Here is a 27,909-nt window from a genome sequence, read left to right on the forward strand (position 1 = left end):
AAGTAAGTTCAGGCTGGTATTGAGAAGTCTGATCCGTACCAATACTTTGCACAAAAACGTAATAAAAATAAAAAGTAAAATAAATATCCACACCACTAGTATGGACTGATTTTAACGAAGTTGTAGTCTATCATTAAAACGATTTGTCTTGCTTGTTGGAAACATATGGTTGATGTATTGCCACATTGTTAAATCCTGTGCTTTATAATGTATCCACAGACACAACTAAATCCAAGAACATCAAAGTGCGAAGATGCTTCCCTTGAAGATGAAACTCTTCATCCTATTTTTCTTAATTTTTGCCACAGTCATCGGAGTGTTTTATGGAAATTCATACATTTTGACTGTATACCAGCATTCCTTCTTCTATCGCAATGCAAGTCTTTGTGCCTGTGACAAATGTTTAATGGAACACGATCCATGGCTTAGTGAGCTTATGGAAGCATCTCCTGAGCCCTTTTTGTCAGTCACAAACAATATATCAGAGGATATTTTTAACTGGTGGAAGGTAAATATGAAAATGTAATAAATACATTTTAAAAAAAGGATATGCTGTAATACGCAAGGTTTTTCCTATATCGTCATTAGTTATTTCAGGTACTCGTGATTGTGTCAGATACTGATAATATATAGAGACAAATAAGGTATCCAATTATGTAACATTTTTTAGACTAAAAATTTTTAGGAATTTTCACTATTTTAGAACATAGAATACATTAGTCAAATATTTGCAATGCAGTAAGCATTGTAGTAATTGGACATTAAATGTGGATTTAAATAATGCAAATTTTATGACCTTATCATCAATCCGACATATGACATTAGAATTTCAATACTTTCAGACTAATCAGTTGTTACATATAGGTATTGAAGCCAACAATTTAATAACCATAGTCTTGCTTTTGTTTCGAGTCAGCGAATACAACGGGACAAACGCAACTATACTTTCTACAATAAAACCGTGGATAAGATGTTTCACATCTTCCCACCCAATGTGAGTTCTACAAGACCCAGCCCTGACCTCTGCAGAACTTGTGCTGTAGTTGGGAATTCTGGTAATCTAATGGGATCATTTTATGGACCTCTGATAGATTTTCATGATATTGTCATAAGGTAATGTTAACATAACTCCACAGACAGTATATCATGCAGTAATCTATATATACGTATGTGTATGTATGTACAATAAATCCTAATAAATAACATGTGTGGTAAATCCTCTTCTAGAATGAACCGTGGCCCTACCAAAGGTTTTGAAAGAGATGTAGGAACCAAAACAACACATCATGTGATGTATCCACACAGTTCTACCAATTTGGACAACACCACTTACCTTGTTCTGTTCCCATTCAAAACCTATGATTTAGAGTGGCTCATCCAATCCTTCACTCAAAGGTATGTGCAGTGCAAAGTTAATACCAGTGTTTTTTTATTTGGATAAAAATTTGTTTCAATGGTCTTTGACAAAAAGAGTAATAAATGGTAGCAAAAACAAGATTGGACAAGTTAAAAAAAGGTGATTTTCTGACAGATATATCATACCATTTCCTGCAGAAATGGAGCTAAACGAATCTGTTAGAGGCAGTAAGATAAAATGAAACAACATTTATCCCATGCTGGTCAAATTTAGTTGTCATATCAGCACAATAGAACCACCTAAAAACAGTGAATTTGAACATAAAAAGAGATAAAGTAAATCTGAGAGTTAAAAACACTGAGAAGTGTCCACTGCATTTTATTTTTTGGATATATGGTGTTTTACACATTTTCTTTTCCCGGTGATCTCTGTCGCTCCCGTCCCTATTCCAACCTATTTGTGAACCATTCAGCATATGACTCATGCATACAGGAGCAGGCTAATATTCCTAGAACTAGAACCAAACAAGGTGAGGCAGCATTTACTGTTCACGCATCTCTATTGTAGAATAAACTCCCCTCACACTTGCGGCGTGCAAAATCTATTAGTTATTTTAAATCAGGATTTAAAACTGTTTTTGTTTGTTTTGCTTTTACGTGAAATATAAATTCTAGCGCTGTCAGTGTTAATCTTGTAAAAATGACGTTAACGCCATAACCGCATTAATCGGCAAATCTCCGTTAGCGAGTTGGGCTAACATAAGTTGGCTTGCGTTGGGCTGCACGGCGTCAACGCATTAGCACAGTTAGCTCCTTAATGCGTTACCGCCGTGCAGCCCTATGCATGGGGCAATCCGCGTTAACTCGCTAATATAGAATGCCGCATTAATGCGGTTATGGCGTTAACATCATTTTAACGAGATTAATGCTGACAGCACTAATAAATTCTATTATTATTATTGTATTTTTGCTTAGTCCTAATGCTTTCCTCATTTTGTGTTTGTAAAGCACATAGAATTGCTTTTGTATGAAAGGTGCTACAGTAGTTTGATACAGTAGTTCATACATGTTCAGTGACATGCAGTTAAGGTTTTGGAGAACAGGATGGAAGCATGCTGGTGAAAACACTTTCTGTATGCTGTATGATAGAAATCTCTATGCAAACAGACAGATTTGCATAGAGATTTTCATAAAGTGAGGGCACTGTGTCATGCAGAGGGTGAGAGGCATTCACCAGTGATCATTGCTCTCTTACCCACCTCCTGAATGAATGGAGTTCAAGGAGCAGCCCATTAAAAACCAGCACTTCTGACCACTGTGATTCCTCTCACCAGTAAACCACTTCATAGAATACTACAGGCGCTACCAGTGTCAAAGATACTTCACAGTGTCCTGCACACACCAAAGAACCTCAGCCCCCAATGAATGCAGGCATCTTAGGCACTTTCTTTACAGGACATCTGTATTATGTCACCAGTCCTATTTGCTTCTGAGATGAGCATCTGGGTGTTTGTAGATCATAGTCTCCACTCCTTGAATTTTCACTGGTACAAACTGTAGCACGGGAATTCTTCTTGGTCTAATTTTAGAGATAATGTGCAAATGGAAGAAAGCAGTCCTACATAATTTTTTAATATGTGCATTGGAGGACTTATCCTGGTCAAAAATGACTCACAAGATTCCTCGCAGTGTTGCTGGACGCCAAGGTAATACCATCCAGAGTAAGCTTCTGGTTAGATACCATAGTTTAAGATTTTTTAAGGCCAAGTACAGTAACGTCAATTTGCCATCAGAATTATGGTCTAAAGGCAAAGAAAGATGCTCAACGGATTTACTGTACCAAATGGACCATTCTGACCTTGCCGTATTGGTCTGTTTGATTCAACTTTGCTTTTATTGTTTATTTTATTTTATTTACACTTGCTGCACGAGGGACAGACTTGACTGGGGAAAAGAAAAGGGAGAAAGAAAGAGGGAAAGAAAAACAGCGGGGAAGAGGAATGGTGATAAAGGGCAAAAAACAAAAAACAACAAAACAGACAAAAAATAGATATATCAATCACCTGGATCACCTGTTGAGAAAGAAAAAAGAGAAAACAAGCAAAAAAAAGAGAGCAATATAATAAACAACATCATCGCGATGATCTATGTGAATATAACAGTAAATACTAAATATTGAATATTATTGTGCAGCACGTAAGATCGACAGCGCACAGTGTGCCAAAAAGGGTGTAGTTTGTGTGTGTGAGCACCCGTGTGTACACCTGTGAGCATGAGCGCGCTTGTATTTAAAATGTTACTTCATGTAATGATCTACTAGAGGGTGTGGGGAGCCATAGCCCCGTCCTCCAGGGCATGAAGCAGGCATGGAGGAGATCCAGGCTCCAGACATCCAGAGGCCCCCAGAGCACAAGAGACCAAGGAAGACCAACGGAGGGGCAACCGTGCCACTATCCCCGAAAGAGCTGAGGAGAGCCCCAGATGAGGGGTCACTCAGCAGCTGCGGAGCAGAAGCCAGGGGGGGTTGCAGTGACGTGCCCGTGAGCTCCGCCGGCAGCCAGCTGTGCCAGAGTTACCAAGCCCCAGGCCGAGAGGCCGAGGGCACCCCACCCCCGAAGGGACCCGAGCGAGCCCCAGGTTCCAGGCCCCGACAAGCAGCCACCAGGAGTGAGCCGGTGCGTACCTGGACGCCCACCCCCGGACACAAAGAACCACCAATGCACCGATGTCTGAGGGCGTCTGCCACTGGCAAGGGGAGTGGTGGGGGGAGATAGGCCTCCATACCTTGGAGGGCCTGAGATGTCCCTAGAGAGGTGGCGTCTGATACCCGACCTGACATATAGACACAAACAAACAGGCACACACAGATACAAACATCCATTCCCACCCTCATGCTCTCATATGCAATTACTCAGCACTCACTCAACGTGGAGACAGACATAAATAGACACTGTACACACAATCACACTCCCCAAGCGTACTCTATACCCCAGGTCTAGGTACCCTTGCCCCTGGAGGGGGAAACTGCACCCAGACCCAGGTAGTGTTACCCTCTTCACTGGGGTGGAGAGAAGCAGACCGCCCCGACTCCGCAGCAGCAGGGAGGCCCCACATTCTAGACCCCAATCAGACGGCCAACTCCTCCTCCTAGCCCCCCCGCCCCAACAGGCAACAGAGAATGGGGGTGTGTGAAGACTCCAAACCTCCCTCCGCCCGCTCCTATGTAGTGTTGATGCATGTGTGTTCTAAGGCGCGTTTAAAACCCAGGAGGGCATGGAGCTACCTGCCAGAGCAGCAGGTAAGCGCATAGCCCCTCCTGATAGTCCTCAATGTCTACGTGTATTTAAAATTGAGAGGTGGGCAACGGCGCCAGGGGTGAGGTTGTACACCCTGATGGTCTTCTGGATGCCGTGTAGCATGCCCACCCCCAAGGTCCTATATATATGTGCTATGAGAGTGTGAGTAATGTGAATGTCTAAGTTGTGGGATAAAATTGAGGCACAGGCAGCCAGAAGGGGACAGAGGGGGGGATGCCTCCCCTGCACCCTGGTGACACACCTTTACCCCAAGGCCCTGCATGTGTGGGTGATTGTGGTGGAGCGGGAAGAGGGAGGCAGCTGGAGATGGGGAGGGAAGGAAGGGAGGGGCAAGTGGTCCCTCCCTGGGGCCAGCTCCCCCGCTGACCCCAGTAGGCACCCCCACACTCTACAACCCACCAGGGCAAGGTGGCCCAGGCCCATCCGGACCGGGGCCCAGCTCAGCAGCGCCGCCCGGCCCCACAGAGCCCGGGACAGCCCACCTGACCCCACCACAGAGAAAACTGCACCCACCCCGTCATCCACTCATCTTCCAGACTACACAAGACAATAGACACCCAGGGTGAGTTCTTCCTCCACCTCTCCTATATCTCCCCCACCTGCAGAGTGAGTTCCTGGAGAGAGGAGACCTCCTGCAAGATGTAACAGCCTCCCCCACCAGTTGAAGAGCCCCCCAGGTGGCTCGATGCACTGGCGGCACCCTGCGCCAGGGCTGAGCCACCATACACCCACTCGCCCACAACCCCGGCGACACACCAACCAGGACCCAAGCCCCCAAGGCCCAGCCAGGGCCCCAGCCTGGAGACGGAGCACCCCCAGAACCCCACGCCCGCCCCGGACCCACCCAGGGGCAGCCAGGCTACCAGGTCAGTAACCCACGTCCGTCAGCACAGACCCTCCCCTAGCCCCACTGCACGGAGCCACGAGGAAACCATCACCTAAGAGCCAACAGAGCCCTTAACAGGCCATGACCGCAACCCCGGGTTGAGCCCTCCAAGGAAGACGCTCCTGGGGAATCCCCCGACGCCCTAAGCCTGTCCCTACCCCCACACCAATCACAACAGTGAAGGTGGGACCAAACTATGACCCCCCACCCCCACCAGGTGATGAAGCTGATCAAAGGAGCCCAGAGAAATTGATCTGATGTGGTGGCAGAGGCTGTATCAAGACTAATGTAATCTATTAGATAATTTCTATATTGGTTAGAATTAAGATTATTTTTATTTTTCCAGTTCATGAGGACTGTTTTCTTGGCTATGCATAGGGCAGTGAAAACCATATGGGCTATATTCTTTTCTGTAGTGACATTATCTAAGCTGCCCAACAAACACACTAAAGGGGAAGTTGGGATGTTACATTTCAGACACTTCGATAAGTCTCCACATATCTCGCGCCAGAACTTCTGAACTGGTGGACAGAACCAAAGAGCGTGGATATAATTGTCCGGTGAATTGGTTTGACAGTGTGAGCAGTTGTTGGTAGACGTAAAGCCCATCTTGAACATCCGATGACCTGTATAGTGTACTGTATGTAGTATTTTGTATTGAATTAACTGAAGACTGGGATTTCTAATTAAATGAAAGGTTTTTAAGCAAATCTGAGACCAGAAGTTTTGGTCCAAGTTAACTGATAAATCTGCTTCCCATTTTGCAATAGGAAGTGATATTGATTCATCTGTTTTAGAAAGCATTCTGTACATTTTGGAAAGTAATTTTGGGGTTTTAAGAGTAAGAAATTGTACCACACTTGATGGTGTTTGTAGTTCAACTTGACCGGGTTTAAATTTCTTTTTTACTATGGATTTAATTTGTTGATATTCTAAAAATCTTTTCTCGTTGATCCCATATTGTGTAACTAGTCTGTCAAATGGAATAAATTCTGTTCCTTCTAATATATGTTCTAAGTATTTGATTCCTTTACCACTCCAATCTGGAAAGTTTATCATATTATTGTTTTGCAATATGTCAGGGTTGTTCCAGATAGGTGTACGTTTGCATGGGATTAATGAAGACTCCGTCAATTTTAGAAACTCCCACCAAGGTTCAAGGTTCAAGGTTCTTTATTTGTCACATGCATAGTTATACAAGTATAACACACAGTGAAATGTATCCTGACACGCTCCTCAACATGTGCAAAAAAAGGGGGGGGGGGGGGGGGTAGAGGAATAACATTATAAATATATATATATATAGTATATACATTGGGTGAATGTGCAGTAGTAGCAGCAAGCAGGTGAATTCTGTACATTAATATGAATAGACATCTGACTATTTTACAGAATGGACAATATAAACATATTTAAAGTTAAAGGAATTGAGTGTCTGGAGGAGAGTCTCAGTCAATTATAGATGATGTGAGAGGGCGGGTGTGTGTGTGTGTGTGTGTGTGTGTGTGGGGGGGGGGGGGGGGGGGGGGTTGGTTTAGGGCCCGGATGGCTTGAGGATAGAAGCTATTCTTGAGTCTCTCTGTCCTTGCCCGGATGATGTGGAACCTTCTACCAGATTGTAGAAGTTGGAACAGTTTGTTGCCAGGATGGGACGGGTCCTTCAGTATCTGCATTGCTCTAGTCCGGCATCTCCTGGTGTAGGTGTCCTGAAGCGGGGGGAGAGCAATCCTGCAGCAGCGTTCTGCTGTACGGATCACTCTCTGGAGAGCTTTTTGGTCCTTCACACAGCTGTTTCCAAACCACGATGTCATGTTCTGTGTGAGGATGCTCTCCACAGCGCCTGTATAGAAGATCCTGAGGATCTTTGGAGAGACCCTGAACTTCCTCAGTTGTCGTAGGTGATACAGGCGCTGCCTAGCCTTTTTGGTCTGGGCCTGAATGTGGGCAGCCCATGTCAGGTCTGAGGAGATGTGGACGCCAAGATACTTAAAGGACTGCACCCTCTCTACTGGAGCTCCATTAATGATAATGGGCTTGTAGTCTCTGTGCTGACTCCTTCTGAAGTCCACCACCAGCTCCTTGGTCTTGCCGACGTTCAGCTGGAGGTGGTTGTCCTGGCACCATGATGCCAGATTCTTCACTTCGTCCATGTAGGCCGCCTCATCGCTGTTGGAGATGGCACCCAACACCACTGTGTCGTCAGCAAACTTCACAATGGTGTTGGAGCCGTGGGTGGCCACACAGTCTGAAGTGTAGAGGGAGTAGAGCAGTGGCGAGAGGACACACCCCTGTGGTGCTCCTGTGTTGATGGTGATGCTGTCGGAGACACACCTACCCACCCTCACCACCTGAGTTCTGCCAGTGAGGAAGTCCAACACCCACGCACACAGACGGCTGTTGAGTCCCAGATCCCTCAGCTTTGTGAACAGTCTGCAGGGCACTATTGCAGGGCTCGCAAAATTTCAAAATCCCTGGTAGCCCTTCGGGCAGGGACTCTTCAGTTTTTGGTAGCCCAAAATAAATTTAAGTAGCCCGAATAAAAAAGGGAGCAATTTTTTTTATGTTTTGTTTCCTGTTTTGTTTCCGTTACAATATTATACTTTAATGTATAATATTGTAACGGAAACATTAATCAAAAAATTGTTGAAACACAAATTACAATATTGTATAAAAATTACAATCATCAACTCAAATACTTGGTTGTAATTGAACAGAAATTTCTATGAACTTGTAAGAACTGTACAACAGGAATCAGTCTGTCAGATCCTGAATTTGAAATTTCCACTGAAATCACAGGTACGAGGCAAGTGGAACCAAGATCTAGGCCATTTGCTTTTTGAAGTTTGCAAAGACTGCTAAATTTTGCCAGTGGTAGTTCACTCTTTGCAACATAGTAGGCTGTTCTAAACAGATTTTTCAGGTTGATTTTTAGTATGTTATTTGCAGACTGAGCAATAATCCATTTCTTGCATTTCTCATGGGTTCTAATGGGGGTCTTTCTTAAAATTACTGGTCCCAGTAACAAAGGCACTTGTCGACTCAGAAATCGAGGGAAACCAACAGCACACCCGGCAGAACATTATGTTATTTACACGGGTGCACATAAGTGGTCCGCATGTGCGCATTCGCTGTCAAAATAAAGGACGCGCACCAGATAAGAAGTTGCAACGCGTTTGCGTCCATATAAAAGGCACTGTTTTTGTCCGCTAGAGTGGGATTTTCACGGCATATTCTGCACCAAATCTCTGTGCATTCATCATTTGTTTAAAGCCAGCTCACCTCCTGCAACCACTTTTCCTAGAATACGCGCTTCTTTTGTGGTTCGGACTCCATCTGACATTTCTTTGGAGGTGGAGGAACACCAAAGTAATTGCTTAAAGGAGCTTCTTCGACATCTTTAAGAGTTCTAAACAAATGTCTGTCCTCCTCCAGAAAATCTTATGGACGCAAACACGCGTTGCGACTTCTTATCTTGTGCGCGTATTTTATTTTGACAGCGAATGCGCACCTGCGGACCACTTATGTGCACCCCTGGTTATTTAGCTTGTCATATTCCAGCCACAGAAATTCTTTTGTCCATGAAACCATAAAGCTGCACTTTCTTTTTGTCTTATAGTCTGATTTGTCATAACTTTTCCGTTTTGTGGTAAGCTTTTCTTTGGCTGTCACTTCTTCACCCTGACCGGTCTTATTTGGCTCAGCAGAACTAAAATATATATCCTGCTGCCTTTACACACGCACTCACATAACGCTCAGCGATTCTCTGCGCGATCAACCTCTCACATGTTTAAGCTTCCTGCGGGAGATTTCACTTGTCATGTTTGCATAGTAAACTAACGATTGATAAGACGATGTCAGAGGAATTGGTGCGCAAATTATCGTCACTCACCAATCAGTACTGTCGCTCTCTATACACAGTTCGCGCGATTGCAAAGTGAAAGCAAAAAACAAGCGCAAATTCAAATGCGATTTCAATATGTCACATATAGGGCTGCTCGATTATGGCAAAAATGATAATCACGATTATTTTCACTGAAATTGAGATCTCGATTATTTGATGATATTTATTTAACAATAACAATGTATTGAATAATGGCTTTAAAGATTGTCAAAAATAGTATAAAATAGTGTGCAAACACTGATAACAGTGCAAATGTTTGCAATATAAAAAATAAAATGTAAACATCTATGTTTAGTGAACTTTGCCATGTCGCTCTGTGGTGCAGCTACAACACCAAAGTTTACACACTATGTCTACTTGATCCACGTCTGACTCCGCGAACCCATAATGTTTCCACACCACTGAAGGGTTTTTTTTACCTCTCTTTTCAGCCAACGGCAGTCACTCTCCTCTCCAAATAACTTCTGCTTAGCTTTCCGAGCTTCCCTCTGTTAGCTCCTCTTAATTGTTGTGCCGCGTGTTCGAAACGCAGAGAGGTGCGCTCGATTTGCCACACGGAGCAGCGCGAGAGTAAAGCACGAGGGAGGTGCTAATAATCGGCTCAGTCATTTTTAATGATCGTTGAAAGCCCAGATCGTAATTTAGATTAAAATTCGATTAATTGAGCAGCCCTAGTCACATATTGACAGTGGTTCACCGATGCCAATGACATATTTACCCAGCTACATTTCCGAAGGAATGCAAAAGCATTGACATATATTTTTCCTTCCTATGATAGCCCGACGGGCAGGGCAGGGATAGATTCTGGTAGCCCGACTGGAAAAATCGCTAGCCCCGGGACGTCGGGCTAGCGATTTTGCGAGCCCTGTATTGTGTTAAACGCTGAACTGTAATCAACAAACAGCATTCTCACATAGTTACCCTGTTTCTTGTCCACGTGGCTGAGGGTGGTGTGCAGGACGTGGGCGATGGCGTCCTCAGTGGATCTGTTGGGTCGGTAGGCGAACTGGAGCGGATCTGTGGTGTCTGGGATGGAGGAGGAGATGATGTTCTTCAGCAGCCTCTCAAACACCTTCATTACTACCGAGGTCAGCGCAACTGGCCGGTAATCGTTCAGGGATGAGGGTTTGCTGTTCTTGGGCACCGGGATGATGGTGGATCTTTTGAAGCATGTGGGGACCACAGACTTCCATGCTGTCAGAGAAGAGCTGATGTTGACGCTTTTGAAGCATTCATGTCGTTGGATGTTTGAGCTGATAAATGGTAGGTCTGAAATCTCTAGATTATTGCAAAGTGCTTGTTCTACATCTAGCCAAGGTTCGTCTAAGAAGGTATGTTTTAGCCATCCTGAGATAAATTGAAGCCTGTTGGCTAAGAAGTAGTGCTGAAAGTTAGGTAGTTCTAATCCTCCTTTATCCTTGGTCTTTTGTAGTGTTTTTAAGCTTATACGTGGGGGCTTATTTTTCCAAAGGAATTTGGACATATATGAATCTAGAGATCTGAACCAATCTTGTGGTGGTTTAGTTGGGATCATTGAGAATAAATAATTTATTTTTGGTAAGACCATCATTTTTATAGCGGCAACCCTTCCCATGAGTGATATGGGTAACATTTCCATCTAGCCAGATCGCCTTCTACTTTCTTTAAAGGTGGGATATGGTTTAATTTAGTTAGATCTGCAAGCTTGGGGGAAACATTAATACCTAAATATTTTCTCCAAAAGTTGAATCTGTTCATCTGGACGTAGCGTTTTGTGGGAGAAACGTTTCGTCACTCATCCAAGTGACTTCTTCAGTCTCAGCTGACTGCAGGTTTCCCCAACCTTATAAACAGTACATTTGCATAATGACTGAAACCAGCCCATTGAAGGAACAATGGGCTGGGAGGTCAGTTCCTTAATCATAATTATGCAAATTCTCATGACCATTGATCAACAACCACTGACCAAAACCCACTGATCAAAGACCACTGATCAATGGCCATGAGTACCATTCACAGACAGTTGAGGAATTGCTGCAATCACAGCATTGTAAGATGGCGAAAGATGTACCCTTAGACCCCCTCCTCGATTCAGAGATGGTCTTTCCCTTTTCACGTAAATGGCCTCCTTGACTCCGCACTCAAACCAGCGTTCCTCCCTGTCCAGGATGTGTACATCCTCAACATTGAAAGAGTGCCCACTGGCCTGTAGTTGTAAATAGACTGCAGAGTCCTGGCCTGACGAGGTAGCTCTTCTGTGTTGTGCCATCCGCTTCGCCAGAGGTTTCTTTCCAGCTTTGACAAAAGTCCAGCTGGGATGACCACATTTACTCAGGGCCTTCTTGATGTGCTGTTCTTCTGCCTCCCTGGCCACTGTGTCAGTGGGGATGGTGTTCGCTCTGTGTTGTAGCGTCCTGGTGACACCCAGTTCGTGCTCCAGTGGATGATGAGAGTCAAACCTTAGATACTGATCCGTATGTGTAGGTTTACGGTACACGTCAGCTTTTAGATGTCCCCCATTACTGATGTAAAACTCTCACAGTCTAAGAAGGCTAACCTGCCACTTTTCATATCCTCCCTGGTGAATTTGATGTGTCGGTCCACCGAGTTAATGTGATCCGTGAAATGTAGTACGTCCTGAGATTGAAAAGCACACCATTGTTTTTCTTGTGACATTACAAATAAGTTTGATGTGTCACATGGCCCTCTTCCTATTGAAAAAACAAAAGTTATATCCAAGATGGCCGACTTCTAAATGGCCACCATGGTCACCACCCATCTTGAGGAGTTTGCCCCCTCACATATACTAATGTGCCACAAACAGGACTTTAATATCACCAACCATTCCCATGTTATTACGGTGTATCCATATAAATGGCCCACCCTGTAGTTGGAAATTTGAGACCATGCCAAGCCCTGTAAACATCACAGAGATTGAGATTTCTGTTCAGTGTGGGTTGACATTAAGAAGAAAGGGCCATTGGAGGTTCTGAAATTAACACCAGGCCTACAATTTAATGCAAGAATATAAAAAGATAGGACAGAAAAAGGCATTATCAATAGCCAAAATTGGATAATTATTTTTTGATTACATTAATGCTTTGTGATAAATTTTCTTCTGTGAAAAAAGCAAGCTCTACATAACCCCAAAACAACTATGCAAAGCTCCACTGCATGAGTTTATTGTTATTGTTTTAGTTGAAATTGTTAAATTCTAGGAAAAAGTTAATAGTAAAGGGTGGATTTAATATATTTTATGCATATCCAACAGGCAACAAACAACAGCTAACTCAGGCTTAAAAGCGAACAAAGATTTGGTGAGTTGTATGATATGCTGCATAGGTACCCAAAAATATATATAATTCATTAGAAAATTCATCAGTCTTGACTGTCACTATAAGTTGAACTATAATCTTTAACAGGTGATGATCCTCAGTCCAGCCTTCATGAAATATGTCCATCATGTTTGGTTAAAACGGAAGGGCAAGTATCCATCCACTGGCTTTATGACTTTGATTCTCAGCTTGCACATGTGTGATGAGGTAGGTTTGTAAAGCATAGTTATAATAACATATTGCATTCAGGAAACCAATTAGATATGTTAATGATTGTGTGATAAAATATATATATATTTAAAAAAATATTTTTTTTAAGTCAGTATTTCACTCACACAAACCTAGATGATTTATAGCAGGGGTGTCGAACTCCAGGCCTCGAGGGCCGGTGTCCTGCAGGTTTTAGATAACTCCCTGGGTCAACACACCTGAATCAAATGATTAGTTCATTACCAGGCTTCTGGAGAACTCCAAGACATGTTGAGGAGGTAATTTAGCCAGTTAAATCAGCTGTGTTGGATCAAGGACACATCTAAAACCTGCAGGACACCGGCCCTCGAGGCCTGTAGTTCGACAAATGCGATTTATAGTGATGACATAGGTTAGAGCCTTATGAGATTCCTTCGTTAATTTTACTATATTTGTATTCCCAGGTCAGTGTGTTTGGGTTTGGAGCAGATCGAAATGGAAACTGGAATCACTATTATGAAAAATTAAAAATAAAACGTCTGCGAACTGGACACCATGCTGGAAATCAAGAATACAAATTCATTGAGGAACTCTATAAGAAAAAGAAAATTCTTTTTTTCAGAGGATGGTGATCTTTCTTTTCTTTTTTATTTTCTTTCTCTGTGACATTAATAATAATTAAAGAATGAGTTTACTGTAGTAGATCTGATAGAAAATGTACATGTTTTAGCTTGATGACATATATCTATTTGTTCTCTTTTGAGTTGAATTAGTTTTGGTAAACTTTGCATAAAATAGATTTTATTCTGAAACGGTTTGGCAGTATCCACAGGCTCAGTTTTGACTGAGCCTGTGGATACTGCCACTGACAAAAAAAAAAAGTTTTAAAAAAAGTACAAAAAGTTGTTAGAAAAACAAATACTCAAGTAGAATTTTCAAGCATTGGTGCTTTACTTAAGTACAGTAACATTAGAGTGAAGAATTTATATTTTGTTAGTTCCTGTCACTGGTGGACTGAATGCCATGACTAAATGTTTTTGTGCAGCAAAAACGATTGAGTGCAAAGCTATCAGCTAGGCCTGCCCCAAACGATTATTTTGATAGTCGACTAGTCACCGATTATTTTTGCAATTAGTCGACTAATCAGATCATGGATCCATTGGATGTAAAACGTACAGCTTATTGCACCAGCATGCATCTGCTCTTATATAGCTATCATTAGCTTACAGCTTCAATTGTTTAAGGTATGTGGTAACAAGGTAACAAATAAGGTAACAAATAAAAACAAGATGATAGTTTATTAAACGTTTAATGAAATTTGCAGATCGTAGCAACAAACTGAAAACAAATATAACAAAAGTGCATTTTGTGCTCAGTGCTCACAACTATCTATGTTTTTCCTCAAGCAGTCACATTGCTGCCACCATATTGGAACCACTATCATGTACTACTCCTTTTATTTTGGCAGGCAAAATGTCAAACTTTGTTACCACCTCTTTCATCCATGTCATTATATTGACACCAGTATACCTCTCCTCAAGAGGCATGGTGTCAAAAATGAAGCTCATCATCTTCCAATTCACTCAGGAAATGGCAAGACACACCAAGGTAGGCCTCTGTTGCATGACTGGTCTAGACATCAGCAGTCACGGTGAAGAAACTTTTGACAGATCCGAGGGTCTGCTTTACCCTAAAGATATGAGATGATTTGAAACAATAGTAACCATTAGGAAGACAATTACAATAGAGTTTTTTATTATTAATAATGTTTGTCAGTTTATGCATGAAGATTTAAATTTGCCAATTCAATAATTCAGTTACATCAAATACAGTTAAGTAGGTTAAACATTCAACATATCAGTAAAAAAAAAATCTTTACATTACATGCTTTAACCAGGATTAATTTTTTGGTTGCTCAGTCAGCAAGCTCTTAATATTATTTCATCATTACATGTATTAAATTGTAATACAAATTGCTATTTTGTATTTGTAGTGTCAGAGAGTTCAGTCCGTTATTACACTCTTAAATCCTACTACTTATTCCTGCGTCTTTCAGGATCTTACAAAGCTTGAAACAATGCGTTGACTATTAAATTAGTCGCCAACGATTTTGATAGTCAACGTAATCGTGACTAGTTGACTAATCGTGGCAGCCCTACTATCACCATAAACAGTAGCATAAAAAAGAAAAAAAAAAAAAACACACCATGACCAGTTTGTGTCTCTCTAACTAACCAGAGAGCTTCAAGCATTACAGCACATGACTAATTTGCGTTACTTTTCTCCAATGAACCAACGAAACACAGAAAGGCAATAATAATGATAAAAATAATAAAAATAATAATAACTTTATTTGTATTGCAAATAAAAATCAAATACAAACACAAAATCAACATACAATCTATGTAATCGAAGAAAGCTTAAGGAGCTTAAGTTACCTTACTGCGCAAAAGTCCACTAAACACACGCAACCAAGCTACGAACTCTCCCGACTTCATATAACCAGGGAAACAATGCCTGGCTAGCTAGCTAAGCTTGCAAAAGAACACCACAAAAACGCATAGCATAGCAAATGAGCTAAAACAAAGGGTTACCGTGCCAGTTTCCTCTGTTGTTTTTCACCGGTAGCCGATAGCTGCTGTAACTTCTCATAATGGCGGTGCATCAGAGCCAGTTCTGTAAGCAATGCCATTTTCAGCCCATTTACAGACACGTGACTGGAATATGCTGGTGTCATAAATTTTGGGCCACATGCGGTTTTTGCTTTGCAACTTCTGATTGGTGGAACTGACACGCAGTCGTTACCTTGATTCTGTTGGCTCAAACGATTAAAAAGAGATGGCAATCATTCAAATTGGCCAGAGTTTAAAGTGTCCATTTAAACCGTCTATTGCTAAGGGGGAATGTTCCCCGCTGCCTAAATATTTTAAAAAATATTTAAAAAAAACACAAGCATTTTTAGGTATGTAAATAAAATTAAATATTTTCTGCTGTTTAATACCTAAAAACTTAATTGAGATATGGTTAAGCCCTTTGGGGAAGAGACAGTGTTGGGAAGGTTACTTTTAAAATGTATTCCACTACAGATTACAGAATACATGCCCCAAAATGTATTTTGTAACGTATTCCGTTACGTTACTCAATGAGAGTAACATATTCTGAATACTTTGGATTACTTAATATATTATCATGCTTTTTACAACTACATGAATGTACTATTGCTGTGTGATTTATTACTATTACTGAAGGTCCGCGGCTCCGAACCGTAGTAAAGGGACCTCGGGCTAATACGTCGGGTTCCGTGTCGGGCTCGTAGCCGAAAAATTGCTTTACTTTGTTGTCTGGGTCAAGTTTGAGACAGAGAGAGGCGTTGAAAGGCTGCTCCAACGGAACTTATTGTTTCGGAGGAAAACACGAACACAGTCGAGTCTTAATAGCTTACTTACAACTGGGCTCGTCAGGCACTCTTCTTGGCTGCAGTGGTTATTATTATATTTACATGCTTCCAGCTCCCGTTTCTGCTCAATGATAACTCGTACTTTTCCACTCTCCTTTTTCTCCCTCCTCGCAATCACAGACACATAACGGGTATGGCAGTCTATTCTCCCTGCAGCACGGACTACACTGCCCATGATGCTACATTCTTTAGAGCTATAGCTGTAGCATTCTGCCAATTAGCTTAGCACAACAACAACAACAAATAGGCGCTCTCTCACCCAGGAAACACACAGTCGCAGAGAGAGAGCGTCACCCTGTAACCATGTCAACCATGTCAACCATAACGCTGCCGCCTGGAACAACAGAACATAGCTGTCAAACAAAACCCAAACAGTCCTGACCCGCGACAATATGAAACAGGAAAATACCGCCGTGTAATCCATTTATTTAAACAAAGTAACTGTATTCTAAATACCACCTTATTAAACGGTAACTGTAACGGAATACAGTTACTCATATTTTGTATTTTAAATACGTAACGGCGGTACATGTATTCCGTTACTCCCCAACACTGGGAAGAGCAGGGCTTGATTCAAGCGGTTTCATTCAGTGTCCTTAACAAAGTGCAGGCACAAAACACAGACAAAGGCTTGAAAAAATGATAGGCTACACAATGTTTTAAAACATGTTAATTCAGGTTAGTTCCACTTAGTGTCACGGTTCTGGGTCAGTTTTGACCCAGTATTTTTAGTTCTTATGTTTTGGTTTATTTTTGCATTATGGGTTGCTTTTTGATACTCTTGTGCTTTGTTGATTATTATTAGAATTCTATGTTTCTGATTATTCGTGTTTAAGGATTTGTTGCCTCATGTATAGTTTGAGTTCCATGTGTTATTTTCTGTCTGCCTCTCAGTGTTGAGTCTGTGTCTTTGTGTGATAGTTTCTTGTTTCCTGTTTTATTGTGAAAGTCCGTGTCTTATGTGAGTGTTTTCAGTTTGCCTTCCTTGTCTCGTCACGTTAATTACTTCCAGCTGTGTCCCCCACCTGTGTGTAATCTCACTGTGTTTCTCTGAGTGTATTTAAGTCGTGTCTTCTGTTGTTGTAGTCGCTGGTCCGTCTGTGTATCCATTGTGTGTCATCTGTGTGTTGTCCCTGCTGTCCCTATTGTCCCTATCATGTACCTTTGCCTACACTCCTTCATGTTCTGGTTTGCTGTTTTGTAGTTTTAGTTTTGTCCCAGTTTAGTTTAGCTTTTGTTTGGTTCTGCCATTTTTCACCGTGTGCCTTATTTTCAATAAACCTCCTTCGCACCTCCACGAGTGCCTGCAATTGGATCCTCCTTTATTATCTCCACACGGCTCACTCCACTTGCCGTGACAGTACGGACCAGCCAGATATGGATCCAGCAGCATTCACCCCACCCATGGAGCTTTGGGAGCTCATAACGGACTCTGCTTCTAGGTTGGTCAACCTATGGCTGGAGCATGAGGGAGAGGGATTTCTCGGTGCTGTGGAAGCCAGGCTACAGCAACTAATTTTTGGTCACCCATGGCTATTGGACTCACTGCACCCGCTCGTTCAGGATTTCATTCTCCACGAACTACACCTTCACCCCCCCGCCGCTACCGCTCGCCCGCTCGCTTCAATGGAGGACGTGCCGTCCAAACCGCCGGACGAGGAGTTTCCCGGCCCGTCAGAGCCGTCTCAAAGGAGGAAGCGACGTTCGCGTCACCGGCGCGGCACCCCACAGCTGGACTTCAGGATGTCAAAGCAGCCGGCTGTGGTGAGTGAAACGGACACTTTTTCTGTGTCTCCTGACTCTGTGACTGTTTATTCTGGGGCAATTTTTTGTGTTTCCACTAAGAATAATGAGGGTTTTTCTGCCTCACACATGACCATCGCCTCTAAGACTGTTCCTTCTGAGCCAACACTCAGTGTTAGCAATTGTGTTCACTCTGTTGCCTCCGAGCCTGGAATTACAAACACGAGGACTGTGAATTTAGGGACTGGAAATATTATGGACACCTCTTCTCCTGCATTGGTTCATTCAGGGAAAGAGAGAAAGCCCACTGACACAGCTGTTTCTGAACTTATTTTTCCGCTGCCCTCAGTTCAGTCAGCAGCCCAGCTGCCCTCAGTTCAGTCAGCAGCCCAGCTGCCCTCAGTTCAGTCAGCAGCCCAGCTGCCCTCAGTTCAGTCAGCCACTCCACAACCTGTTACGCTTCCAATACAATCGTCTCCGCTCCTCGTAGGTCAGTCCTTAGCCCCGCTACCTGTTGTTCAGTTGCCACTAGCTCAGCTGTCTGCCCACTCATCCATTCAGCCACCATCCTCACCGTCTCATTCTAAGCAGGGAACACACTTCACCACAACATCTGCTGGTTCTCTAAAGCTGGTCTTCTCAGAGACAGTTACTTCCTCCAGGGCCTCCCCAGAGGCTTGGTGTCAGCCACCAGCCAACTCTGGACCCCTAGAGGTTAAGTCACCAGCTCCAGCAACTTCACCTGAGAACTTTACTGAGCAGTCTCAGCCGTCATCCCCTGCTGAGAACTCCAGTGAGTGCACCCTTCTGCCTCCGTCCTCTGCTGGGGGTGTTGGTGAACACTTTCAGTCCTCTGAGGACTGCATCCCACTGTTGGTGCCTGAGCCGAGCCCATGCGCCGCTCAGCTCCAGCCAGTGTCCACACTGCCAGAGGTCTCCGTACCCGCTGGTTCAGCGTCTGTCTCCGCTGGAGGGTCAGAGGAGCCCGTTCAGCCTCAAGTCAAGTTAGCTGGAGGTTCTGAGGAGCCTGTCCAGCCTCAAGTCTCGTCAGCTGGGGGTTCCGGAGAACCCAGCCAGCATTATGCCACGTCAGCTGGAGGGCCCGAGGAGCCCGTCCAGCCTCAAGCCACGTTAGCTGGGGGTTCGGGAGAACCCAGCCAGCATTGTGTAAAGTCAGCTGGGGGTTCAGGAGAACCTAGCCAGCACCAAGCCTCGTTAGCTGGGGGTTCGGGAGAACCCAGCCAGCATTTTGCCACGTCAGCTGGAGGGCCCGAGGAGCCCGTCCAGCCTCAAGCTAAGTCAGCTGGGGGTTCAGGAGAATCCAGCCAGCATTATGCCACGTCAGCTGGAGGGCCCGAGTCGCCCGTCCAGCCTCAAGCTAAGTCAGCTGGGGGTTCGGGAGAACCCAGCCAGCATTTTGCCACGTCAGCTGGAGGGCCCGAGGAGCCCGTCCAGCCTCAAGCTAAGTCAGCTGGGGGTTCAGGAGAATCCAGCCAGCATTATGCCACGTCAGCTGGAGGGCCCGAGTCGCCCGTCCAGCCTCAAGCAACGTTAGCTGGGGGTCCAGGAGGACCCAGCCAGCACATCCTCCTGTCTGCTGACAGTCCGGGGGAGTCCGTTCAGCCACCGTCTGCTGTATCATCCCCTGCGACTTCCACACCGTCGCCTGCAGCATCATTGCCTGCTACTTCCACATCGTCGCCTGCAGCATCATTGCCTGCTACTTCCGCACCGTCGCCTGCAGCATCATCATCTGCTACTTCCGCACCGTCGCCTGCAGCATCATCATCTGCTACTTCCGCACCGTCGCCTGCAGCGTCATCATCTGCTACTTCCGCACCGTCGCCTGCAGCGTCATCATCTGCTACTTCCGCACCGTCGCCTGCAGCGTCATCATCTGCTACTTCCACACCGTCGCCTGCAGCGTCATTGCCTGCTACTTCCACACCGTCGCCTGCAGCGTCATTGCCTGCTACTTCCACACTGTCGCCTGCAGCGTCTGGTTCCGCAGCGGCCACGCTGCCGTCTGGTCCTGCCTCGTCTGGTCCTGCCTCGTCTGGTCCTGCCTCGTCTGGTCCTGCCTCGTCTGGTCCTGCGGTTGCTACACTGCCGTCAGATCCAGCTTGGCCTGTTCCACCTCGCCTCTGCCAGCCACTTTCCAGGCCTCTAGTTGGGTGTCATAGCCGTCGAGGCCAGCCTCCTGAGAGAGTTCGTCGCCACCGCTGGCTTCGCGGTCGGCCTCCGGACCTGTTCTGTAGCCACCGCTGGCTTCGCGGTCGACCTCCGGACCTGTTCTGTCGCCACCGCTGGCTTCGCGGTCGGCCTCCGGACCTGGTCTGTTGCCGCCACTGCCTTCCGCGTGGCCGGCCTCCTGATTGGTTTCGTTTGCGTCACCGCCGCTGCTGTCCGCACGGCCGGCCTTATTTTCAATAAACCACCTTCGCACCTCCACGAGTGCCTGCAATTGGATCCTCCTTTATTATCTCCACACGGCTCACTCCACTTGCCGTGACACTTAGTTCCCTTTCTTCTGGTTATTCACACCCCCCTGCATTTGTTCTTTGCCAAACCAGTGACAGCACCAGTTGCGAGTCACTGCACGTGTTCCATACAGACTTTAAATTTCACTTCTAATTGTTTTATGACAGTAGCTTGAGTGTTGATAAAGTTGTGTACAATATTAGCCCTTTTCTGACTTATTTTAACTGGCAGTTTAAACAATTTCACAATTCACACAGCTTAAATAAATATTGTGTGTGAGTGTGTGTGAGTGTGTGTGTGTGTGTGTGTCTGTGTTTCAGATGATGCATTTCAGGAATACTTTGAAAATACTTGTCCAAGCCTCCAAATAATCAGTTATTTTGAATTTAATAAATCCTCTTAACCTTGTTTTTTCTTCCTAGCCAAATAAAATGTTCCACAGAAAACAACAATATGGAAGGTCATCTTGCAGGACTCAATAAATAGTTATAGGTAGGTTTTTCAAATGTCATACTTGGTGTAATCACAGCTGTGTTGACATTGTTACGCAACTGATATAGTATATGGTTTGATGACATTGCCAATGTTTACAGAGCAGCAGGCGTATTTTATCATTTGAGAGAATGGGTAACTGGAATGTCACACCTTTAATATTTCCCTGTTTGCACACTATCAGCTTTTGACGTGAGCTGACAGCAGATTAACCGATATTACAGGCTCCTTTATTAAATCTATAGATCACTACTGTATGGAACCACAGATGGAAAATGTGTTTTATAGTCATGGATCCTTCTTCAGTTTTACACTGGATATAAAATGCAGAATGCAGTGGGTTTGTGTGTGAGTAGGGCTAGTGGTGTGCAATACTACAGTGTTTGGTATTCATCTGATATCAAGTAAATACAGCAGGGGCAGTATTGCCAATAATACCAATACCAATGCTTTAAATTTTTTAAGGCAGCTTATGTAGGAGAGACTGGCATGTAATGGTTTATGAAATGAATCATCACTTGTTTGACAAATCTGAACACATTTTAATGACCACCAGAAATCACTATGATTTTTACTCCAGAATAATTAGTTAACATAATAAAACACATACATGAAATATATTTGACAGTCAACACAAAAAGGTTATTATATTCAGACATTTTTCATACTTCATGTTTTAGGTATATTTTTTCAGCTCCAGTACAATAATTTATTTAACACAAGTCAGTGGCCTGAATATATTATCTAAATGTCTTAGTATATTCTACAGGCAATCAGTCTGCTTACCTAACAACTAAGATGACCAATAACACTTTACTATTAAGTAATGCTGAAGAACCGAATAAAAAATTATTTTAACCACTACATGAAGTACCTTGTTGTTCTTTGCCTGTTAGAAAGGACAGTAAGACCGGGCTCTGTCTGTAGGCTCTGTGCTGGAGGTCTTAGTCTGTCGAAGGGATTTCCTTCCTCCCGTCTTCATCTTTTGCTGCTTGTTCCAGCATTTACAACTGTAAATTACTTCTTACATGATGCGCTGCTTTCTCACTCACTGCAGCCTGCATTTCACTGCTCAGTGCCACGAGCTCAAGTGATAGCTAAACACAGCAGAACATGGAGGAGGGGATGGAGCAGCATGTACCTGCATGAGAGGAGCAGTGTTTACACAGAGATGCCTATGATCTGATAAACACGAACAATGCCGTGAGCTTGGTAATTATATTAAAATATTACACCAATACCAGTGTTGGTCTCTACATTATCGTTATTTGGCTTGGTCTAGCCACCTCTAGTTAAAACAGTTCAAAGAGCCTAAAGTTTCCCTGGGCCAGTTCAACCATACAATATTGTACCAAACAGTAGAAAAAGTGTTTGAAGTGAAACATTTGTGATGTTCTAAATTGCATTTAGATCATTAAATTGTCACATATGACTAACAGCTTTAAAATTTTGCTTTTAGCAGGCAGGTTGTTTGTACTTATTTTCTAGTAGAAAGGGAAATGGATAGCAGAAATTAAAGGTCAAAATTCTCGCAACTTGACTATGGGAAGTACACCAAAACACCAACTGTGGAAGACTAGAAGGGGGAATGAGAGATCAGAAAACTTGACATCTGGAATTAAAAAAAAAGAAAGAAAATTCATCAGGACCCTGATGACAAAAAATTCAAGTAACAAGGATCTGACAGAGAGTAGAGGTAAGAACCCATCCTTGTTTGATGAAAAACAGGTGCTGGTGCTAAACTCTTGAAACAGCTAGTACAGCCACGTCTCCAGAAGGGGGTGATTGGAGAGGTGTGCCAGCATCCGTACATACATCAACCTGCAGGTAAGGAAATGGGAAAGAGAGAAAGAGCAGAAGAGAACAGGCACAGAGGAGAAAGAGAATGAAAGACATGCTTGACTATGACATTCTAGTATAATTTTGGTTGTACTATAGATGTAAATCAAAATTAACAATTAATTTCTTCCAATATTTTAACATTTGTGTTTGGATTGGAATGTTTGCAGAGTTTACAGTCGCTGTGTCTTTAGCTTTGTTTAGCTCTGTCCTCCAGTCCAAGCTGGCTACTGAAATATGGATCACACAATCAGTCCCAGTGGCTCTGCCAACCTTCTGGCACTGCCCCTGGAATCCACTGCACCACCTCTCCTCTGCAGTGGAGCTGCAGACCACACTCCACCACATTCTCAAAAGTAATTTTGTGTGTAGCATCGTGTTATATGGGATCAGTACAAACTATTTTAAAAGTTGTAAATTTTGAAAGTTTTAATCCATAATGCATAAGTGCTGTCAAGTAGTATTTAGATTACCTTTTCTATTGATGAGAATTGTGTTTCTGTAATTATTCCTTTTTCTACTAAACTGAGCATTAAACTACTGAGTTATTCATTGTTCTTGCTGGTTGGCTTTGCTAAAATCAAACAATAATCTAAAATGTAACCTGCAATCAGTTTATGACTACGTCGCTAATATTGGCAGTTCATGTGCTAGCACATCCACACCTTCTCTGTCAACATTCATTTCAGTGTCAATAGAAATGTTCCATCACAGCACAGCTGTTATGATTACCCTGATGGTATCTGTCAATTGATGACTTCCACCAAAAAAAACCCCAAACAAACAAAACAAAACTATGCAACATACCAGCTGAACACTATGTGTATTATGCTCATGAAGCATAATAATAGTGGAAGATGATTAAGGTTTAGACGAAATGTTTAAGGATCAGAAGAAAATTAGGCAAAGGGCTCTGAGACATTGATATTCATTTACAGACAAAGCTGTGATGTGTATTTTATGTGATGTGTGTTATACAGACTGTAATCATGCTAATTTGAACATGTTTTAATTGGCTAATTGAAAGTGAACATGATTTCATCCCAGCTGATTTTGACCGACATGCACTCTTACTGTACATTGAAGCACTGAATCCAACACATACTAACTTGCAACTGATTACATATTTATGTGTGGTCAGTGGCTGAAGCAAAAACTCGGGTGTGGGAGGAGTTCGGAGAGGCCATGGAAAAAGACTTTCGGACTGCCTCGAAGAGATTCTGGCAAACCGTCAGGAGGGGAAAGCGGTTTTCTACCTGCACTCTGTATAGTTGCTGACTTCGAATGAGAAAATTGTCGGGAAGTGGAGGACCTCCTTAATCGCACTGGCACGTTTTCCGTGGAGGAAGCAGTCTGGGGACGAAGGGGATGACCCGCCAATCTCCGGAGGCAAGGTCACTGAGGCATTTAAACATCTCCTTGGTGGCAGGGCAAGCTGATACCAACTGAAATTGTAGACATTATTGCTTACAGAAAGCTCAATGGTCAGTCTCTTCTTTAGTCAAGAGGATGTGGTTTTCTCAGTTCCCAAAAAGATTTTCACATTTTTATTTATCTGACCACAGAACAGTTTTCCACCTTGCCTCAGTCCATTTTCTCTACCAAGAATTAAACATTCCCCACAACGCTGAGCTGTGTGAAAAATGTTGAACACATAATTAGATCTAGATAATGCATCGGCAGTTACATTGTCAGTGTTTTAACCCTCTCGAGGCAGGCGTTGCCGATTTGCAACAGTTAAAAACTAACAACCTGATTACCCCACATAGATATTTTATGAGTTTTTTTTTTACTCAGAAGTACCATTGCAGGACTTGGTTGTGCATTAGCAACAAAAACTTAATTTGAGCCTGAGAGGGTTAACATTAATCTGTGGCTTACAATCCTGCAGACCAGACCAGTGCACAATTCTCTTGTTCGTGTTTTGCATCACAAGAAAAAAAAACAAACACTGGTCACAGTCGTTTTTGGATTATGGTCAGTGAAAACTTGAATAGGTTTCAAAGTAGATTCTATTTACACTTGAAAGCTCTTCAAAGCAAGCAACAAGGCAAGGACATCTTTTTTAATTGTGCGGTAGTTTAGCTGATGTTGTACTTTTAGAGCAACAGCAGGTGGGGTGATCTAGCCCAGCGGTCCCCAACCTTTTTTGCGCCACGGACCGGTTTAATTGCAGACAATACTTTCACAGGCCAGCCTTTAGGGTGACCCAGATAAATACAACAAAATAAAACGATACGACCAAGACAAAAACTGTGGTGTTTTGTATATATAATAAACGCAAATTCACTGTGTAATTGTGTAACTTTATTGGCACCATTCCCCTGAAAAGGCCAACAACATTGAGAGTAACATCCTCCTCTCTGCCCCTTAATGCTCTCTGGTTGCTATGGTAATGCGTAAACCTTTCTTTCAAAATAAGACACACAACTAAAACACGTGAAAAGACCCAGGGAAACCAGGTTAATGATAAAAACCCTGAAAACCATAAATTTCACACCTGAGCCTCAACTCTCGCGGCCAGGTGTCAAATGACTCATGGACCGGTACCGGTCCATGGCCCGGGAGTTGGGGACCACTAAGCCACACCAGTCTACTAGAAATCAATGCTGTCTAGGTACTAGTATCAACCTTTTATTTAAAGGAAAGGCTGAAATTTTATGAAGCTAGTGCATTACACAGCAAACATAATCACAACCTGATAAGCAGGAGACCAAACAACGGTCCAGGTAGCCACTGTGTTCACAAAACTGGATCAACGTAATGCATACTATATAGTCCATGACCACGAGGGCAATGAGTAGAAGTAAACCTGAAAACCAGACCCATGTGCGCAGTGTCCTACAGCTGCTTCTGGAGAACCGTCTATGGCCACGTCTACACTAAAAGTTTTTTTAAATTGACTGACAATGAGGTGGAGTTGTTGCTGCGATTAACACAAAAGTACAAAGTTGCAACAGCAAGTGACAATTAAAGAATTTGAAGAAAAGCTAAACGTATTAGTGTGGACATGACCTATATGTTAATGCAGAGAAGTGTGAATTTCATGCCTCCACAGTCTCTTTCCTGGGCTTTTGTTATTTAAGGAGGGCAGGTGAAGACGGACCCAGCCAAGGTTCAGACAATTGCTGAGTGACTGGTCCAAGCCTCATAGAAACGGCTCCAATGCTTCTTGGGATTCACCAGCTTTTACTGATGCTTCATCAGAGATTACAGTAAGGTAGCAGCACCACTTTCTAGACTTACGTCTCTCAAAGTTCCGTTTGTTTGGTTCACAGAGGCGGATCCAGCATTCTCAAGATTAAAGACTCTGTTCAACTCAGCGCCATTGTTGGTACATCCCGACACTAGATTACCTTTTGTGGTAGAGGTGGATGCTTGGGTAGCTGGGGTTGAAGCTCTCCTTTCCCAGCGCTTTGGACTCCCCTGCAGAACACAACTATGATATTGGAGATTGCGAATTGCTGGCGATTAAGTTAGCACTACACCAGAGCGTATTCTACAGAAATCTTACCTGGGATATTGAATTCACAGTCCAACAACATCTACAGGGAGATCCTAACGCAGTTACTGGGCCCCCCAACTGGTGCTATATGCAAGTGGAAGTCTGCGCAGCTGTAATCATTTGGGGCCACACCACACGCTTCGCTTGGGGGTAAGCTAAACACTTTCTCTTCTCAGACGCTACTTCTGGTGGGACACCTTGGAGAAGGATGTGAGGGAGTACATCGCGCCTTACTTGTAGCGCCTCTGCACAAAAAGTAAGGAAAGCTCAATTCTCACTGTTTAACCTCTCTCCGTCACTAACCTCGCTGTGTACCAATTCCGCTCTCGCTCCTGTTTCAGGCGTTCTGTCCCGGACAGGACTCTTACTGTGAACTTTGATTATGTTATTGTAAATAAACTGATTGTAAACTCCATCGCTTCTGTGCATTGTGTCTGCTGTTGGGTCAATTTCTGTGATGTCTGTGACAAAGTTATCATCTTTCAGGATTTAATAAATAGGTAGATAAGTACCTTAAAAAATGTAATCCATAGGTAATTGGAGTTGTATATACATTGCTACACAACTAATAAATGGCTTAATATCAGTGTTATTCATTTTTAATTAAAAAATTCAGTATCTAGGAAGTATTAAAATGTATGCTAGTATCCTGTTTCTTTTACTCCAATATTGTGATGGATTTGAACATTCGTCAGTGTCGTAAATAGCATACAAATCATCATCAGTTTTAATAATAGAGTACTGTTACTTATTTAGAGACCTCTTTATAGTGATGATATGTGTATATCACAGTCACTGCTGACTTCTTTGTCTACTAAACCACTGAATCACTCACACACCATGAAATATGCATATTGTATTAGTTAGTCAGTAGTTAACAGCTATTATTACTGCAAGCAGCTGACAAACCTTTTACTTGTCAGCAGTCATACTGGTCACAAAATAAAGTAAAAGTTTAGAACTTTAGAACTTTAGAAAGCAAATTTAACACATTATTACCAGTCCTTTCTTCTGTACTATTGACACTTCATGTGTTGACAACCTTAGGTTGTGTCCGCGCCTTCTCTGTCAACATTATTTTCAGTATCAACAAAACTGATGCCTCAGGGCACAGCTTGTGATTGTAAAAACAGTGACTTGTCTAAGAAGTTTATATCCAATGGTTTCCACATAGTGGAAATGGCAGAGATAAACCCCTAAAATTCCCTACACCTTCCTTTCACCTAAATTTAAAAACGAAAATCTAAATTTTGCAAGAGAGAAAAATATTGCCATTAGTCCTATTTAAGAATAAACTTAAATGGGATAGGCAGGCAAGCATTTCTAAGTGATGTTATTTGTAATGTTTCAGTTGAGAGAAAAAATAAATATTAAGCATCATGTGTCTTTTGCAAACCAGCTGCACTCACATGATCCTCTACTGATCCAA

The 27,909-nt window shown here is 43.1% G+C and overlaps 1 protein-coding gene across 1 annotated transcript; it reads left to right on the forward strand.

The window, feature by feature from the left end:
* Positions 1–253: 253 nt before the first annotated feature.
* On the forward strand, positions 254–13,595 carry LOC135933153 (CMP-N-acetylneuraminate-beta-galactosamide-alpha-2,3-sialyltransferase 1-like). Its single transcript, XM_065471112.1, has 6 exons — positions 254–508; positions 917–1,113; positions 1,228–1,395; positions 12,711–12,756; positions 12,862–12,981; positions 13,428–13,595. Exons 1-6 carry the CDS (start codon positions 254–256, stop codon positions 13,593–13,595), a joined length of 954 nt encoding a protein of 317 aa, XP_065327184.1.
* The last annotated feature ends 14,314 nt before the right edge of the window (positions 13,596–27,909 follow it).

The sequence above is a fragment of the Pelmatolapia mariae genome, linkage group LG22 (genome assembly GCF_036321145.2).
Source record: "Pelmatolapia mariae isolate MD_Pm_ZW linkage group LG22, Pm_UMD_F_2, whole genome shotgun sequence".
In the NCBI taxonomy this organism is placed as follows: Eukaryota; Metazoa; Chordata; class Actinopteri; order Cichliformes; family Cichlidae; genus Pelmatolapia; species Pelmatolapia mariae.